At 37.5% G+C, this 19956-nt stretch overlaps 1 protein-coding gene across 1 annotated transcript in view; it reads left to right on the top strand.

Moving 5' to 3' along the window:
- Positions 1-19956, top strand: part of spock2 (SPARC (osteonectin), cwcv and kazal like domains proteoglycan 2) — a 28669-nt gene that overhangs the window by 2031 nt on the left and 6682 nt on the right. Inside the window, exons 2-7 of the mRNA XM_083539712.1 lie at positions 7767-7812; positions 10084-10198; positions 13025-13130; positions 13944-14058; positions 14894-15016; positions 15330-15548. Of these exons, the coding sequence (XP_083395838.1) occupies positions 7767-7812; positions 10084-10198; positions 13025-13130; positions 13944-14058; positions 14894-15016; positions 15330-15548 (724 nt within the window). The remainder of the gene's footprint in view (positions 1-7766; positions 7813-10083; positions 10199-13024; positions 13131-13943; positions 14059-14893; positions 15017-15329; positions 15549-19956) is intronic.

Here is a 19956-nt window from a genome sequence, read left to right as displayed (position 1 = left end):
GGGAAGTCACATTGTTCCTAATGGTTACTGAAAACTGCAATTTGGGATTTGTTACCTTGTGTCTCTGGTGAGGAGACACTGGAGAACCCCTGTAAATCTGATCCACCACACCATCTCCTGAGAACAGCTCCAGCCACTGCTTTGATAGAAGTGTGAATTTGGCAGCAAGAAAAACTGAAAATTGTATCACATAATAATTAGTTCTTTTTACTATTGTTGGAAGTGAAAGAAATGTATGAGTAGTTTATGTGTTCTCCGAGGTGCTTAAGAAGCATTATTAAGCTGAGAGGCACATCCTTTTAAAAGAAGGCTGGGGCATTCTTTATACGCATTTTTTCGAGCATGACTTGTGTCGTTCACACTCACTAGAATAATGTGTGTTAAATAACTAGTGTGTTAAAGGACACAACTTATACAAAAATTCTATGATTTCATAGTGCAATTGTATAAAAGCAGTACACTCTATACATAGATTTTAAACTTAAATATATTCATTAAATGGCAAATCTTTCAATATTTTCTGAAAAAAAAAAAAAAAACTGGAAAATTTACTAGGATGCTGATGTTTATTGCTGTTCCCATACATGTATAAAAAGCAGTTAAACTGTACTGAGTTCACATTGACTCAGTTTATAAAAACATTTATTTTATCTTCACTTTGTATCAGGGTAAAGTCAAATTACCGAAATTGATTCAGACTTTTAATGCCCTTCGAGACACAGAGTATTGAGTGGCATTGTAATGAATGGTAACAGTAATCCAAACAGCAGAACAAAAAAAGCATATGTCCTCACACACACACACACACTCACATAAATATTTAATGAACATTCTTTATTGTCTGCATCATAGGGGGTTTGTAGATCTGAATTTTTACTCTAGTGGGATAGATAGATTATTCTGATGGGCTTGAAAACCAGACATGTAAATAGCCTAGTTTCCTATTCTGACTGTCTGCATATAGATCTTTGCATGCCCAGTTGATGTTGAGACAACATCAGCTGAGAAAAAAATATTGAGGCAATTGTATTTGGTTTACTATTATAAATGGTGTTTGAATATTAAAGTAGATTTGTTTAAGTATACAGTGTATGTAAATATTTTAATGTATTTAAAATGTCACCTAAGTATAATATTTAGCCATAGCTTAATGTTCATGTTGCCTGTTTATTTATATTTTATGAGATTTTGGTGAAGAGCCAAATTGGCAAAGAACAATATTTATGATGAGATTTTCAATGAACCAACTATGACTAGTGTGAAACTGGCATTGCTAAGGAGACTCCTGCTTACAATTGTAACAACATGGCATAGGAGAATGTCAAATCCGATTTAAAGTGACCGGCCACCTAAAACAATAGACCATTTATGTCATGACTGAATATAATTCATTGTAAACAGTCTTTTTTTTTAACCCGTTCCTTAATCTCTGCAATGTTATGCTATGTAAAACAATAATGAAAGGTGACAGAAGATGAATATACAGCATTTCCATTGGATGCAGTTACATTGACTTTTAATAATCTGTTGTAATAGGATTATGCTCATTATCAGTATATATGCAGCAGTTTCTGTGAGTGCATGTGATTGCCCCCTCCTCCATCAGCAGCTTAGAGAGTTTCTCAGAAAGCAGGAGTGAAGCTGTCATCTGTTCCACTGAAAATAAACAACGAACAGAGCCGGTCAATCCTCTGGTGGCTGCCAGCCTCTATCTCTCCCCCTCTCTCGGTGTAGAAGGAGCTCATTAAAAGCAGTGCTTCCCCTCAGCAGCGGAAGACTGTGTCAGGCTTGCACCTGTTACACTGCCACTACATTTTTAATGAAGCAAAATGTTTCATGCATCTTCTCCCCAGTTCCCTAGTCATTACTGTGGTATTAAGATGCACACTGGACCGGGCTGAGGTGGGTGTAATAATGCTGCTCTTAGGGAAGTCTGTTATTTGGCAGACTTCTTTCTCATTGCAGATAGGAAAATGTTTTCAGCATGATGATGAAGAAGATGTCTTCATTGGTGGAGTTAAAGTCTGATCAAGCGAATAATGTATTGCTTCTAATCAAGTGCATTAATCACTGGTAAAAATGCATGCTGGTTTGCATTTGTGAGCCTAATAAAATGAATGAAGCATAGGGTAGTCATAGTGTAGTCATAGAGTAGCAGCTGAAATGCTTAAGCATCCATCCTCACCCTCAGCGACAGGTGAGACGGCTGGCTGGGTAGTGTGAAGAGTAAACGCTTGTGACAGTCCCACTGGGCATGTATCCCAGGTATATAAAAGTCACACAGTTTTGTCATGAGTGGCGCTAATCCATCAGGGTTGGAACCACGTGGCTGTGTAGGTGGGTATACCCCTGTCGTTATGTTGTCATCATGGCATATGGGTTATGATTATTTGTAATCCTGTATAATTTAATGCCAGCTAATATAACCTTACAGTCAGGGTGTAGACAAATCATAATTCAGCAAGCTACATTGGCACACAGCAGCCAATGAATCCTGTTTTGTAATGTGCAGGTTTCTTGCTCTCAATTCAGTACTGATAAACTTGCAAGTTTGGCCTGAGGGACTGGGCGCAGGCTTAATAGGCAGCAGAGTTGGAGTACATTGAAATGGCAGCCAGTAAAGGGAAAGTCAGTGGGGTGTAGAAGCTTCTGGCCACACACCAGTTTTTGGGGGGCTTTAATTGAGTCAAGAGAAACCGGTCTTTCATCATGGCACTCCTGTGTTCTGTGCCCTTTCCTGCTGAATTGAACATTCAGCAGTGCAGGTGCAAAGTGTGGCAGGCTCAGCACCAGTTTCAGTGCTGTTCAGTCTCTTATACATTCCTGAGCAGGACTTTTACATTTAATTTCCAAGGCTGTTATTAAACAGTAAAATTTCCATAATATAGGCTTCATTAAGTTTCCTTTTTTTTTTTTTTTTTTTTCGGTTTTAAATATTGCACATGCTAAAATGAAAAGCAGTTTAAAAGCATCATTTGAAATAAAGCAATAAAAGTCTGGATTGTTGAACAGGGAGAATAGGTGAACCTTCTGTCTTATTCTGCTTGCCTTCGCTAAAGTCAAGGGCCAAACATACTTCAGACTGGGAACTTTTCTTTGAAAGTAATAATGAGTAGCTAGGTTATTTGGCAGAGACTTTGTCCAAATGTCAGGGAGGTGCAGTCTGCCTCTAGCCATAATGAGCCAGAGTATACTGGGAATGCGTTTAGGAAATGTGTAAGGTTGACATGACTTGTCAAAGCTGTCAAGATCTGCTCTACAGCAGTCAAGTCCCTTACTTCTTTCTGCTGCTTTTGGGCAGAATGGGTTATTGACTGCGTCTCATGTCAGATTTGCTCATTTAAAGGCATCACTGATTTTCTGTCTCTCTTGTATTGCTCCCTCTGGCTGTCACCTTTATAGCTGTCATTCAGTCTCATTGGGAAGGTGACAGTGTTTTTGAAGCCTGAAGTGTTTACTGAGTTAGAAAGCACTTGTTAATTTGTCACTACAGCCTCCATTCAGAGGCTGAACTCAATTTATGCATAAGGATCGGGATTAATTAAGGCTCAGGATTTGTATTAGTTTGCCTTGAGAAATAAAATTTTGCGCTTATATATAATTTAAGCAGGAAAATGGATGGATGGACTATCCTGCTTATAAGTATTTACTACTATAAGGAATAGTTATATGATATTTTTGTATTAGTCTTGTTAATCTTATTTATGAATATGACATTCCTTAAATTACTCATTTTTACACAATATTGTTTAATGCATCAATGTCTTTATTATAGAGCATTCTATATATAAAGCTGGCCCTGTTGAAACGGTTTCTATTATGCTTGTTCTTCAGATAATATTCAGTTAATGTTTTAGAAATGTTTATAATGGGTAAATGGATATGTATTAGAATACACAGATAAGGAGGATGAGCAGGGAATAGACAATGCACAGAACAACAACACAGTGCTTTAATACATTGATTAATTATCTTTTATAGATGACAGTTTGGGACAGTTTTACAGTGTTAATCCCTGCATCTTGTCACACCACATTTGATCTATACTTTGGAAATAACATTAATTGACCTCCAGTGACTTTAATAAATTTATTATTATTTCCTAATAATTTAAATGATGTGCATGTTATCTGAGAACCTTTTTTTCACTTTTGGCTGTCATGTGTCATTGTGTATGCAATAGATAAGTAGTTGTACACATTGGTTTCTTAGACTCTGAATCTAAAGAGCCAGACTACTATGCTGAACCTGCCACCCACATCTTTATGTTTCCCTAATAGATAATAGTGAAGCTTGGCATTAGTCAACTGCAGGGCATTCTCTCAGAGCAGTTCGCTTTATTCCGTGCAAAGCCTTTGGGCTTCTTAAAATGATCTGTCAGTCTGGGTCAGAGATGCGTCTCTGAGGAGCTGCCTGCCTCACTCTTTTGGCTCAGAAAACCTCTTCTGAATTGTAGACCTTCAAGCTTTTTCCTGAACATGAAGGAAGACTGGGATGCTCTAAATCAGATGAGTGGGCTGCTAGCAGTGCTTTTGATGTGCCATGCAGCTAATCTGAAAAGCCTGGTCAAATAAGCCTTGTGCATAAATCAAGTGGGAGGCTTATGTTTGCCTGTCTGGTCCAACTGTGCAGTGACAGTAAAAACAGAGTTCTGGTGGGCGCTTTGCTTAGTTCTAGTCTTTTCATGGTACATGACTGATTGGATTCTCAATTGAACAGCAACTGAATGCGAACACATGTATTTGTGAGCTGTGAGAAGCCCACATGCCTGTTAGTAGCCCAGCAGCGTTATCTTTGTGTGGGATGCAAGACCATTTTGAGGCCTTTACCACACTGATACATCTGATACATTTTGATATAGCCTTCCTACATTAAATCAGTATAACAGTCAAACAGCGGATCTGTCAGGAATTTTAATGTCTCTATATCACTTCAAAGGAGAGGAAAGACCTCATACTGGGTAGAGGAAATGAACTGTAAATGATATTATTCACAGTTCCAGCTTCTGAAGTTTGATCCTGAGCTCAGGTTTCTTAACTTGTAATTCTTGTGTCCAAGTAAATTTTTTTTTTTTATTAGTGCATTGGCCCCCACTCCCAAAAAATTTCCTAGGTGTGAATAGGTGTTTGTGTATATGTCGGTGTGTCTTTAATCTCCATCAATTAATTGGTGAATTGTTCAGGGCATATGTGTCTGTGACTCTTAATGGATGCTGAACTACTGTGTACATGACTTCATCTTTAAAAAAAAAAAAAGACCTCATCTGTTATTACATATGTTTCATTACTTACAACCAGGCTACAAGTATGAATCACTCTTACACCATGTTATTTCTTAAATGTAAGGAAGAAGCTGATCCTGTTCATGCAGTCTTGCTGTTTGCTTTTAAAACCTCATGTGCACAAACAACCACATGCATGCACTAAATTCCTATTATGCGTGCCTCTAAAGCGCAGTTAAATTTTGAAACAGCGTGTTAAGAGATTAGAAGGCTGCCAATCAGTGTTGTCATGCAAACGATGTGAAATATTGCGCAGCACTCAGCGATGAGACATGGTCGTGTGAGTGATATCCATGACGGCGCACAGTCAAAGAAGTTCTCTGGAATATCTGATATCACAAAGCACTCACTGGTTATCAAATACAACTAGATGTCACCAGATATTTATGTGCTCAGATAGATCTTGATAAAGATATGTGAACTGTTCATAAGAGATTATGTTATAACTGGATTATTTTGGCAGGTTCTAAAATAAAAAAGAAGAACCCCATAGCGGCTCATGATATCATACAGACTTCAAAATGAGAGGTTCCCAGAGATCAAGTGAAGGATAGCAGTGTTACTTTGACTTTATCAAGGAGGGATGAACAGAGTGTTGAACATTTGACATATTGTCTCTGATACACAATGCAAAGCCCAGTTTTCATACTTATGATACTTTATGAATATAAAACCTCTGCAGTCAGTTAGCTAACATTATAGCTATCTACATTCTTTTATAGTTTTCCCAAGGGTATCATAAGGTTTTCTAGCACTATTACAGCTTTGTGAGGTGAGATGATGTAGTAGCCATGCTAATGTGTTTCTTAGAATGCTGTTATGTTTCTTATTTAATTTGGCTTTTTTATATTGCAGTATATGGTTATCGCTTAATATCTTGAACGTCTTGATAATATTTGAAAGCTCTATCTCCCAACCCACGTGGCTAAGCGCACGTTTTGACATTAGTGGCTCGTGCTGTGGCAATGTTTCTGTGTGGTGTGGCACGGTCTCATGCTGTGACTCATGCTTGTGTTTGCTCATCATCGCAATGATGAAGAACATATTATCAGATCATTTCCTACTCACTCTGCTGTCTGAGTGTAAAGTACAGAACGTAACAGCACATGCCATGTAAACACTTGTAATGATTTTGTTTGCAGATATGTTTAATACGCATAGAGAAACAGTGAACCAAACACAGAAGTCTCGCCACCAAATAAAATACCTTCTTCTGCAAGATTCCGCTTGTCTGGACAATAAATAATGCAGATACCAAGGTACCAACATCATGTCTGCCAAGTGCTATAGATCACCCAAGGTTTGAAGCTTTAGCCTTTTAGAAAGTGACATCATTTATGACTTTATTGTACAAGCTAAATGGGCAAAGCTTTTTTCATTTTGATGGAGCAGAAAGGTGTTTAGTTGGCTGAGACGGTTTGATTAATGTTATGCAAATGGCAAAGTTGATATTGTGCCAATCATAGAGCAATTTAGGTCTTGAAACGAAATGCCAAAGTGCCATGCTTTTTTATGGGGAATGCTTATTCTTCTATGATCCGAAACAGGGCTTTCTGGCAGTCATTTTTTATGTACTGTACATTTTTAGAGGATTGTATTTCTAAAGCCTCTACAGCAAACGGCATGTAATTCACAGAATGGCGGGTATTTACTGTAGGAGTAACAGCAAATAAGCTGTATATCTCTACGGCTACTGACACTGTTTTATATTTTAACACATGCAGTGGTTACTTTCACTGACTTATAACATCAGCTCTCATTTTCACTGTATGATGCTCACTATCTTGCTAAAAATCCAATTTACTCTTGCTTCATACTTTCTCTTGCTTGTTATAACACTTGTGAAACTGCATTAAACAGAAAAAAAAATTATTTAAAGTTTAAGTCCAGTCTTCATATTTACCAACACTTCTTATTGGCATGCAGAACAGCAATAAGCAATGTTTGCACAGTAAATAATTGGTGAAAATGCTCACAAATGTGGCTGTAAAATCCCCGAACAGAACATTTCTGATAAAACAATTTCACTATTTGAGTGCACACATTGGGAATTATGCAAATCCTGCCTAGAGACCAGTGCGATATATATATAGAGCAGTGATACATTGTCTTCCATTTCTTTTGTTTTATCTCCTACGAGACTTATTCTCCTCTAACTGTCTGCTTTTTCTTTTCTCTTTTACTCGTCTGCCTCACGTTTCACCAGGAAGTAGAGGTCAGTAATATGTTCTAAATCTGTCTTGTGTCCTTGGCTTTCTTTTGATGTTTCTTTTTAAGATGAAGAATTTATAAGCATTTTCTTTTTAACTCCAACCTACTTGTGTCTCTCAAACTCCCTCCTTTTGTGTTGTGTTACTTAACCTTTTACCTTTGTTTTTTACTTAATGTCACTGTTCGTACAACATTTCTAATGATTTAATGATATGGTATTTAGAATACATATAGATTTATCTCACCAATTTAATCTTTCTCTCCATCTCTTTAGGATGATTACATCAGGTCATGGGATGAAAATCAAGGTTCAAATGAAAGTAAGTTTCATACCTGTCTTTTGAAAGCAGAAGATAAATATAACAGTCAAATCTAGAGTTCATGAAGACAGACATCCTCATTAAACCTGCAGCCCAGGATTATCTATATGTACAACTTTATAGCTGATATAAAATGACCTCTACAAAGTGCTATAGTGGAGAAATGGCCAGACACGTTTCAACACTGTATCTTGATTTGCAGTTTAAATGATGACCACCGAATCGAGGAGTCCATTATCACATATCTCAGAATGTAATTAATGAATCATTGTCAGTTCCACTGAAGGCCTAATAAGAGTCCTGGAGGCTTGATTTAGCACTGAGTGACATTGGCTTTGTTCTGACCCACTTAAACTGCAGACATCGAAGGATTTCCTGCATTTCCAGACATCTTTTTGGTTAGCACTCAAAGTCTGCAGCAAAGTCAACTCTGTGACTTCTAGTGATTTTATAGAAATAAAGTATTTAAAAATGCAACATTTTATTTTTATGTATTGGAATTTTTGGTATTTGTGTGTCTTTTTGTTGTATAGCATTGCATTCCGCTTTGTTTTTCTAATGAAACTAAAAAAAAGTGGTGAGGAATGGATGTATTTTTCTTTGTTTTAGCTAAAGTATCAAGTCTTTCAAGTATCAAGGTTAAATATTGAAGCAGAAGAAAGATGTTTACCAAAGACATTTTTGTGACTTAATATAACTAAATCAGTCTGATGTAGTGTCCACTGTAACAACATACTAGAAAGAGATTCACTCCTCGTTATAGTATGTTGTTACAGTGCACACTACATCATACTGATTTGGAACAAAAAGAGACTTTTTTATAAACAGTTTTGGGTTGTCATGTCTCATTGGGTCTGGCTTTGGAACAGCAAAATTGATCAGAAGAAACGCTGGCATTTAGCAGGCTCCTTTGCATGTACAGTATATGATTAACATTTATAGATGGGAACGGTGCTGTTGGAATGTCAGAGTCTATACTCAAAATTACATAGCGTCAAACATGGAGGCTAATTATAGATCACTTTTATGTGAAAATTCCCCTAAATAATATACTATCGTCATCCATAATAATGTGGAAAAACATCATACATGTAAAATGACCTATAAGGTACAAAACAATTATACCATATTATCTAGTGCACATTAGTCATATTTATTCCTAAACATATGGAGATACATATATTTTAGTCTTTTCAGCTAAATCCAATCTTATGTTTAAAAATTGTAACACATCAGAGTGTCACATTCAGTCTACATTTAGAGCTCTTTGTTTAATCATGAGTTTGTGTCTGGCATTCAGATCTAAGACCGAGATGGTCATATTAAACAATGCATGAGCTGGACGATTAGGCCAAGGGGCAGAGGCAGAATTCATGCAAAAGCAGTTGGGATTTGTTTTCTTTTTCCCAAGCTGAATTTAGCTCTGCCACAACACAGAATGTTTAATTTGGAATTTTAACTTGGTTAAAATTAAATCTGACAAAACATGTCCAGAGAGTGAAAATGGAGAATCAGAGGTAAAGAAATATTATGTCTAGGGGGAAGAGGTAATGGAATTCTTGTCACTTATCACAGTCCAGCATTTGTGCTATCTCTATAGTGGGTCTGTTGCTATGGCAACATCATCATTCTTGTGTTTTCTTTAATCTTAGTGAGGGTGTTGTGATGCAACATGGTTTATAGATCCACCCAGATACAGCCATGGTACCGCTAAATACAATCATGCTTCTAAAGGAAAGTAAAAATAATTGTTACCATGACAGTGATGCGATACAATGCTGATGATGGGACTGTAATGGCAGAAAACTAAGCACATAAAATGCAGATGTGACTTAAGCATAGATGTGATTTTAAAGGGCATTAAACAAACAGTACATATTCAAACCACTATGAAAAATTTTATTGTCTTCTTATGTATTATTTGGAACAAAACTGGATAGTGTATGGAATCATTAAATGTGTATTTTCACATAATTTGTAAATTTGGATGTTAGATTGACAGAAAGAATGTCACAGAAGCTCATGAAGAAATTTGCTTTACAGATATTTGAATGGGTTTGCTTATTTTATGTTAGCCTTATACTTATCAAATGTAGATCAACTGAAATACAAGTTATTACAAAATAAGTTATTTTGTTTATCTTTATGCATTTAACTACTGAATTCTCTGTAACCCTGAACTAGTTGAGAGATAATTGTAGTCTCTAAGAAGCCTGTTTGCCCCCAAAGTGGTTGCTATTATATATTAAAAAAATTTCGCTCCTCCTACAGATGTAGACACCACTAAAGACCCCTGCCTGAAGGTGAAGTGTAGCCCACACAAGGTGTGTGTTGCCCAAGGCTACCAGCGTGCTGTGTGTGTCAACCGCAAGAAGCTGGAGTACAGGCAAGATTAACTCAATTAAACTAAATTAAACAAGTCAACTTACTCTCTTTCAAAGATTTAAAGGTTGTTTCATTGGCAAAATTTTTTTAATTTCTATTGCTAAAGCTTGGGTGCAGACTTTGGGGACACATTAGAAAATAACTATAGAAAGATATAAAGAGAAACAAATGTCTGTCTCCCTAGAAGGATTTTCCTTATGCTGTATATAGAAATCACAGTTAAAATTACCACTCAATTATTGATTTTATGCAGGTAAGGGTGCATATCAAGATCCTTGTCTTACACTAATATTGTAATAATAATATTCCATTCAAAACACATTTAGGGCATAGGCTTTCAACCTTGCTATGAGGTCATCTGAAATGTTTATCTGGGAGGGTCGCAGGAACTCTTTAGCAGCCGTTATTGATAATGCCGTTTTATGTACATAAACTTGATTTATGGAATATTTCATTCAATTTGGAGCTCCTCTTAAGCCTATTTTACACCAGACTGCAGCGGTGCCTCATCCATCATGCTGTCATGTTAATCAATTTGGCCTTTACACTGACAGAGCACAGAGCGGTTATTTAAAATAGAAATACACATTTTCGGGTGGCATGCTCGTGGTTTCAAACTAGAAATAACACATAATACTCATGCTGTAGCTTGCAGTGTATGCTCATGCTTTATTTGCTCATATGCCCATATTTTAAATTGCACATGGGTGAATATTTGAGTCTGTTGAGTGCTCTGGCTTTGGTTAAAATTTAATGAGCGTTTATAGCAGGAGTATGCATATTTATTATATTTACAAAACCACAGCACAGAAATAAAAGCCCCACACCCCAGAACACACATTCTGCAATGCTTTTGATGTAAACTAGGCTTAACACTCATGTTACCACAACCTGACTAAACTGACAAACTTAACCATTGCTAGCACATATTTATGGGACTCGGCGTTCAGTGCACTTGTGTGCATCAAATCAAAGTAGCGATCCAGATGGAATGTAACAGCTGAAATGAAATGCACACTTTTGACTGCATCTCCTGAAGCTGCGGTGAGATTCACAAGCCCAGGCTGCATAATAGACACGGTGAGTGTAGAGTGCCTGCAGATGAGTGATCTCACACAGTCATTTATAAAAGCATGTGTAACATATGGAACCAATTTGTCATCTTTCCCACTTTGATTGATTGATTTAATTAATAGGGACAGTACTGATTGATCAACAGTAAGATACTGTAAATAAGATAGAGTTAGCCTGAATGGCTGATTTTTATCTGTTGCCGCTTGCCAGATTTTTTAAAAGGCAACCTAAAAATCAAAAACACAATAAGTTATCACACATAAACATACAATAACATTTACATATACATACAATAACACTACTAAGGATAATAATGGCAGTATCGATGATATGCATATGATTACAAATATGATTTGCTTTTATCCATTTCTTTAATTAATACAAATATAAATATTAATGTTAATAATTTGTACTACTCCTTAATTCATTTGGTAAAGTATTTCAATAGTAAATGGCTCTGGTACGCATAAACTGTACAGCACAATCAACTCCAGTAAATGCTCTTGTTACTCTGCCATTATTATCCTTCTGCCTTGATGTATAACAATGAAATGTAATGTTGAATAAACAATAAGTGATTTTATGTTTTTATGTATTGGCTTGTTCAAATGAATTTGAATCCTCAGATGGAAGGTTGTCTAGCATTTATTTAAAGTAATGCACTATGAATGTTTTAAAATAGCATGCCTATTATTGCTGCTAGATGAGACTATAGGGGTAGGGAGGGGGTTGACCTTTTTTTATTTTTATTTTAAATGATACCATAAAAAGATTGGGTCTCCTGCCTTTTTTGAGAATTATCTGTATGTAATAATGTATATTATTGATTATATAATAAGTACAGGATATAAGGAATAAGTTCCTCCCTAGAGGAAAGCACTGACAGTTTTTAAGCCTTATTGCTGCTTAAAACGTGTTTAAGGAAACTCTGATTGCAGCTGCAGTGAAGGTAGATGAAACCAATGCAGTAAGCTAACAAAGATTAGTTTCTATCTGCTGAAGAAAACATCATTCATAGATCAAAACTCACAACATGTTGTATAAAACAAACAATACCAAACCAAAAAACTGATTTTATGTTGTGGAATTCTGTCTTCAATATCACAGGATATAAGTGTGTTTAATTAATCTACACTTAGTTGTTTATTTTGATCCAGGTCCACATTACACATTAGTCATGTTACTGCTGAGTATGAATTGGTTTAAAATTTCAAAAAAACATGAATGTGGTACAAAATATGGACAAAATATTGTGTTGCTTTTTGAACATCCCATTCTAAAATGTTGTCCCCATTTGCCATTATAATAACCTACAATCATTTTAGAAGATGTTAGACTAGATTTTGGAGTTCTAAATCATCCCAAAGGTGTTCAATAGGGTTAAGATCAGAGCTCTGTAGCAGGCTACTCAAGATCTTCCTCCCCAAACCTTGTAAACCATATCTTTGAGAAGCTCGCTTTGTGTAAAAGGGGAGATTTTAGGTTAAGGTGTAGTAGTTCAAGTAAGGAAAATATTTAATGTTAACACATCCAAAAACATCCTATACAATTGTGTGCCTTCTTTTATTTCCACGTATGTTTGAAAAAGTCAGGTGTCCTAATACTTTTGTACATATTGTAGTTAGCAGAACCTTCTATAGAATAGAAATTGGGTTTCATTTTTGCATCAAAAAGCAAAAGAATGTGCTTGCCTCAGTCTATAAGCAGTCAGTTGACTTTTTTGAGTGTTACAATGATGAGTATAATTTTACAGGCTGAAGCATTCAATGGTGGGTCAGCAGGAGAACAACTGTAAACCGTGTCCCATGTCCTCCTCTGGGCCTGTATGTGGTTCTGATGGACACAACTACGCCTCTCAGGTAAAACAAATCTGCCACCAATGTGCAAATATGATTTTGTTATTTATTTGTTATTTGATCTTAGTTCCAATGTCAGGAGAGACTCTGTATTATTGTCAAAACTAACAAAGTACATGTTTTTTTTGTGCAAGTGATTTATTTTTGTGCATGCTACTGAAGAAAAGACTGAATAGTCATTGCTTGTAGTTATTTATCCTTTCTGACTCTGCTATGAATCATCATGTGCAGCGGCAGTGGGTTGCTTCATTAGTTTCTTTGTCATCATGGATATCGCATTCATGGTAACCCAAAAGTTCCACAAAACCTAAGATGAAAAGCCAAAAGGAATTGGAAATATCAGGGGGTGGGAGGGCGAGTACACTTAAGAAACAGAGAGAGAGACCTGAAGATAAAGAGAGAGAAATAAAAGGCGATTTATGCATAGTCTTGTTTTATTCCTCGCTGACCTTGTTGAGAGGCTGAGGTACTGAAGGAAATTAGTTTTCCAAGAAAGATGATGCCTTATCTGAATGAGATATAATTTTTCTTGTGGTCACCTTTATAAAATATTTGTACAGAATCTTGACTATAACTGGAATTGATCCCAAATACATTGCATGAACAATTGAACAGATTTAAACTTTATTAAAATAATTGTAAATTTAAATCATCAGCTGTTTCTTCCAATTGGAATTTCTGAATATGAAAAATCCCACTGCTTAGACAAAGTGCTCTTATGTCCTGCCACACAATAATAATCCAATGTTCTCACAGCAAGTCTTATCATATCTGAACCATCTTTTCTGTGTGCCTGTGTGTGGTCATTCATTTCAGTGTAAGCTGCAGCATCAGGCCTGTCTCACAGGAAAAGAACTGAGTATGAAGTGCACTGGTCCCTGCCCATGTTCCATTACAGCTATGCCAAGTACAGTGACAGACAGTAAACGCGGTATGTAGCACTTTTTCATTGACCATCAAATTACTGCAGCTTTTCTACTAACATTCTATTTCTACTAACTTCCTCCATCACTGGACTACCGCAAAGCTTAAACAGCTCTATGATTTATTTATTTATGCAGCACCTGCACACATAGCTTTGTTTTTTGCTGCTGGGGAAAGTCTCCTTCAGATCACATGTTTGGAGTAGTGGCCCACTGCAGTACTGTGCCGCTATTAGCCATTCAGTGAACTCACAGTGCAGATTTACTCTGCCATTCACTAAACTTATTTCCATAAGTCATAGCCAACAGGGACTCTCATCACGTCCGAATGCGTGTGATTTACAAACACAATCGAGCTAGTTTGCAAGAAAACAAGTGGGTTGCTAGTGCCAGATGCAGTGAAGGATTCTAATTATAATGGACCTTTTTCAAGGACATTATACCAGAGCAATAAAACAACAGGTCGATGTGAAATTCTATACAACTGTACAACGTGAACGATTTAGAGGCATAACCTGACACATTAATTGATAAGACTGCGCTTGCTTAGAAACAGCCTCAAGGCATTTTTCTCTAAAATCCCCTATATTTCCCCCTGTAACACAGAGTACTGATTCATCAGCATTCCACAGTTTATTGAATCTTTCTGTCTTTTTCTTTGTGGATATCTTTGGGAGGTTGTGCTGCCCTGTATCACGGATGCCTAAATGGCTCCAATGGTTTCAATATTTCAAAGAGCAAAGTAGATCTTTTTCAGTTGCCTTTACCCATAACCAATTACTTATCTTGTTTTTTTTTTCCCCTCTCTGTACATTCTGCTCTTCCTCTCACTCTGTCCTACAGACAGTTGTACAGGCCAGGATCTTGCAGATTTGGGTGATCGTCTGCGGGACTGGTTCCAGCTGCTTCAGGGCAACGCCAAGCAGAACAACACACGCAAGCCTGCTGCAGCCACCTCAGCATCAAGTAAGGCCCTAAGCTCTCAGCTCTCTGCTCAGCCATTGATTTGATGCTGAAAAAGATTACACCAAGGAGGTTTTGCTGAGGCTGCCCTAATCCAAGGCTCACTGCTGAGAAAGTGTACACAGTTAGCATGTTATATCAGAAATGTGCTTCTAAGAGCAAGTTGTTTTCTTTAAATCTGAATTTGCACAAATATTTCTAAACCTGCTTTCCCACCTGCCATAAAAATAATTAAAAAAAAAACCAGGATCAGTTTAGTTCAATTATGTTGCTTTTAAATAGCGTTTAATATTTAACAATGCATTTTTCTGTACAGTTTTGGACCGCACTCTAGTGGCAACCTGTAAGGATTCCATTGGATGGATGTTTTCAAAGTTGGACACGAATAACGACCTCTATCTGGACCAGACTGAGCTGGCTGCTATTAACCTGGACAAATATGAAGTGTGTATCCGGCCCTTCTTCAATTCCTGCGATTCTTACCGTGATGGCAAAGTCTCCACAGCTGAATGGTGCCTCTGCTTCTGGAGAGAGAGTAAGCTAAATTCATACATAGAGTACCTTATGACCTCTTGACCATAGCTGGATTACCGTATTTTACGGACTATAAGCCGCTACTTTTTTCCCACACTTTGAACCCCGCGGCTTAAACAACGAAGCGGCTTATTTATGGATTTTTCCTGGGTTTTTCCCGGTTTCACAAACTGCAAGCTAAAAAACTAAGCCCCATAACATTAGACCAATGAAATTTCCGAAAGGGTTCAGGTGAACCAATTAAAACTCTTTATATTAAACTGCGCTCCCACTGAATCGGGCAGCACTACATCATAAATATGGATGATGTTCTGACGTTTGACCTGCCGCTCACTCGGACTGTCTACAGAAAATGCGAATCATTCGTCACGCTGTAAACAACCGGACATGAAAAACCACACTTCACCTGTGTTCTGAGCTGCATGGCATCGGGAGAAAAGCTTCACCGATGGTGATTTTTAAACGTAGGACGATGCCAAAAGATAAACTCCCGAGAGAAATAGTTGTGAAAGGAAGGAGGAAGACAGTGAACAATGACTTTCTTGGTAGGCTACTATTTAGATACAAGCCGTTGTAACGCGTTGAGTCTGGGTCATGGGAGAGCTTGCTAACTCCAGTTGCAACAGAAATCATATAAGCACAGACAGGTTTCCAAAACTCGTGATTTTTTATTATTATTGGCAACAGCGTTACGGGTTAGTCAAAGAAACTTAGAAATGAGCATCAGAAAATAATAAGGACATATTCCTCGGTCTTGCACGCAGTAATACCGGGAAAATGCGGCGGCAGGCTATTCCAAAAATGCTGCTCTGCTCTTAAAGGAGCCACAACATATTTCAGCCGTTACACCGTGTAACAGACACTGTCTTTCGTTAAAGCCTGTATGAAGTTCATTAGATTCAGTGTAGACACGGCTTATAGACAGGTGCGGCTTATTTATGTTCAAAATAAAAATTCAAAATCTTTGTCAAATTCAGTGGGTGCGGCTTATATATGGGTCCGCGTAATAGTCCAGAAATTATTGTACTTTATATAATTACAGAAGTTAAACTTTCTTAAGGTGATTTCATTTCATTTCATTGAGCTTTTTTGCCTTCTTTTTTGCCTCTTGGCTTAAACATGCCCCATATAGTGTTCAGAATAAGAATAGAATTCTTTATAATGAGATACAGGCTTCTTATATAAAGCAACATAATGTGATAATATTATTTAGACTTCTTGATGAAGGTAAATATACAGTGGGTACAGAAAGTATTCAGACCCCCTTAAATTTTTCACTCTTTGTTGTATTGCAGCCATTTGCTAAAATCATTTAAGTTCATTCTTCTTCCTCATGAATGTACACACAGCTCCCCATCTTGACAGAAAAACACAGAATTGTTGACATTGTTGCAGATTTATTAAAAAAGAAAAACTGAAATATCACATGGTCCTAAGTATTCAGACCCTTTGCTCAGTATTTAGTAGAAGCCCCCTTTTGATCTAATACAGCCAGGAGTCTTTTTGGGAAAGATGCAACAAGTCTTTCACACCTGGATTTGGGGATCCTCTGCCATTCCTCCTTGCAGGTCCTCTCCAGTTCTGTCAGGTTGGATGGTAAACGTTGGTGGACAGCCATTTTTAGGTCTCTCCAGAGATGCTCAATTGGGTTTAAGTCAGGGCTCTGGCTGGGCCATTCAAGAACAGTCACGGAGTTGTTGTGAAGCCACTCCTTCGTTATTTTAGCTGTGTGCTTAGGGTCATTGTCTTGTTGGAAGGTAAACCTTCAGCCCAGTCTGAGGTCCAGAGCACTCTGGAGAAGGTTTTTGTCCAGGATATCCCTGTACTTGGCCGCATTCATCTTTCCCTCGATTGCAACCAGTCGTCCTGTCCCTGCAGCTGAAAAACACACCCACAGCATGATGCTGCCACCACCATGCTTCACTGTTGGGACTGTATTGGACAGGTGATGAGCAGTGCCTGGTTTTCTCCACACATACCGCTTAGAATTAAGGCCAAAAAGTTCTAGTTTGGTCTCATCAGACCAGAGAATTTTATTTCTCACCATCTTGGAGTCCTTCAGGTGTTTTTTAGCAAACTCCATGCGGGCTTTCATGTGTCTTACACTGAGGAGAGGCTTCCGTCGGGCCACTCTGCCATAAAGCCCCGACTGGTGGAGGGCTGCAGTGATGGTTGACTTTCTACAACTTTCTCCCATCTCCTGACTGCATCTCTGGAGCTCAGCCACAGTGATCTTTGGGTTCTTCTTTACCTCTCTCACCAAGGCTCTTCTCCCCCGATAGCTCAGTTTGGCCGGACAGCCAGCTCTAGGAAGGGTTCTGGTCATCCCAAACGTCTTCCATTTGAGGATTATGGAGGCCACTGTGCTCTTAGGAACCTTAAGTGCAGCAGAAATCTTTTTGTAACCTTGGCCAGATCTGTGCCTTGCCACAATTCTGTCTCTGAGCTCTTCAGGCAGTTCCTTTGACCTCATGATTCTCATTTGCTCTGACATGCATTGTGATCTGGAAGGTCTTATATAGACAGGTGTGTGGTTTCCTAATCAAGTCCAATCAGTATAATCAAACACAACTGGACTCAAATGAAGGTGTAGAACCATCTCAAGGATGATCAGAAGAAATGGAAAGCACCTGAGGTAAATATATGAGTGTCACAGCAAAGGGTCTGAATACTTAGGACCATGTAATATTTCAGTTTTTCTTTTTTAATAAATCTGCAACAATGTCAACAATTCTGTGTTTTTCTGTCAATATGAGGTGCTATGTGTACATTAATGAGGAAGAAGAATGAACTTAAATGATTTTAGCAAATGGCTGCAATATAACAAAGAGTGAAAAATTTAAGGGGGTCTGAATACTTTCCGTACCCACTGTATATTAGGTAATATATAAATATATATAGTGTCATGTCATTCAACTGATTCAAATTGTGATACATTTTAATGCATGTATTTCTTTTAAATATTAATAAGATGTTACATCATGGTCTAAAAATAGATACATCTAAATAAATATAAAGTGTGTATGCCACTGGCCTGTGTATATTATGTAGAAAAATGAAAAAGGCAAAGAAGTTGTTTAAAACCAAAAATATTACAAAAGCTCCTATATTTCTCTGCTAGTTTTTCATCTTTAACGAATGATCCTGAATGACCCAGATGCGTATCAGCAATTACTGGGAAGATTAAAGATTGCTATTAATGTCTGATGTACTGGTTAATGGCCGTATCCTTCACAATGACAGAACTCATTCAAACTGCAGTGGATTAGGCTTAATTGGTTTTCTAAATATAATCAAATATTTGAGGGCAAAATTCAACCATATGTGGGATGCTTGGATTAGAGTAATCCAAAGCCCTCAACTCCTTCACAAACAGTTTCACCCTCCCTGGCTGAGTAAAGCACAAGAGTGAGCGGAGTACGGCATGCTCAGTTTTGTTATAGTGTCTAGAGATTTTGTTTGTGTAAGGAAAAGAATAAAAGAACCATTTATCTTTTTCCACTGCCTATTCATGGTATTCTGTACTGAAAAAAGAACTACAGTTTCATGTGACTGAGGATTAGCAGATGTTTTATGCGTGGGTGGCAGTGTTGTGTTTGCTAAGGGGAAATCCCTTTTTATATTCTTGTGTGTTTGTCAGTGGGGCAAAGTGGCATATTGCATATTGTTAACACTACCAGGCTTCTTCCCTCTGTGTGCATGTGTGTGTGGGCATGCCTATGCAATAGAACACGATGAGACTGTTTTACAAAAACAAGCATATGTTCCACCCTCTAAAACAGGAACGGCACAGAGAAGAATCTCTGCACACACACACACACACACACACACACACACACACACACACACACACACACACACACACACACACACAAACACTGACTTACACACACACAGAGACAGCAGTTTTGTTCTTATTTTTATTCTGGTTAAGCATTCTTACCTCTCCTGAGGCAGGTGTATTTGCCTTTGGTCTGTCTCATAACCCCCCACCCCCTAGATTTTCTCCAATGGTTGGGAAAAAGCCATCATAGAAAAAAATTGACATAGAAAAAAGACTGTCAATTTGTTGATAGTCTGCTCAACCTGAATCACTTGGGGACCACCCGGTGGAAATTCAGCATGAGTTTAAGACTTGAAAGGCATAGATTGTACATAAATCTTTGACTTTGACTTTTGTGTTAGTGATTGGGCAAATGGAGAAATTTTTATTTCATTCAAGTTTATTATACACATATTAGCAGCCTTCATAAAAATGTTCCAGAATAATCTTTTTGTAGGCATTTTCTTTCAAAAGCAGATGTGACAAAATTACTGAATTCACAAGGAACATTGTAAACTACAACGGCGTATTAAGGCCAAAAAAATTAAGTATTTTCCTTGCAAAGTATATATACTGTTTCTTGCTT

This window comes from Silurus aristotelis, assembly GCF_946808225.1.
Source record: "Silurus aristotelis genome assembly, chromosome: 4".
Taxonomy (NCBI): domain Eukaryota; kingdom Metazoa; phylum Chordata; class Actinopteri; order Siluriformes; family Siluridae; genus Silurus; species Silurus aristotelis.
Note: the sequence above shows the minus strand (reverse complement) of the source record. Positions and strands in the feature narration are given on the sequence as shown.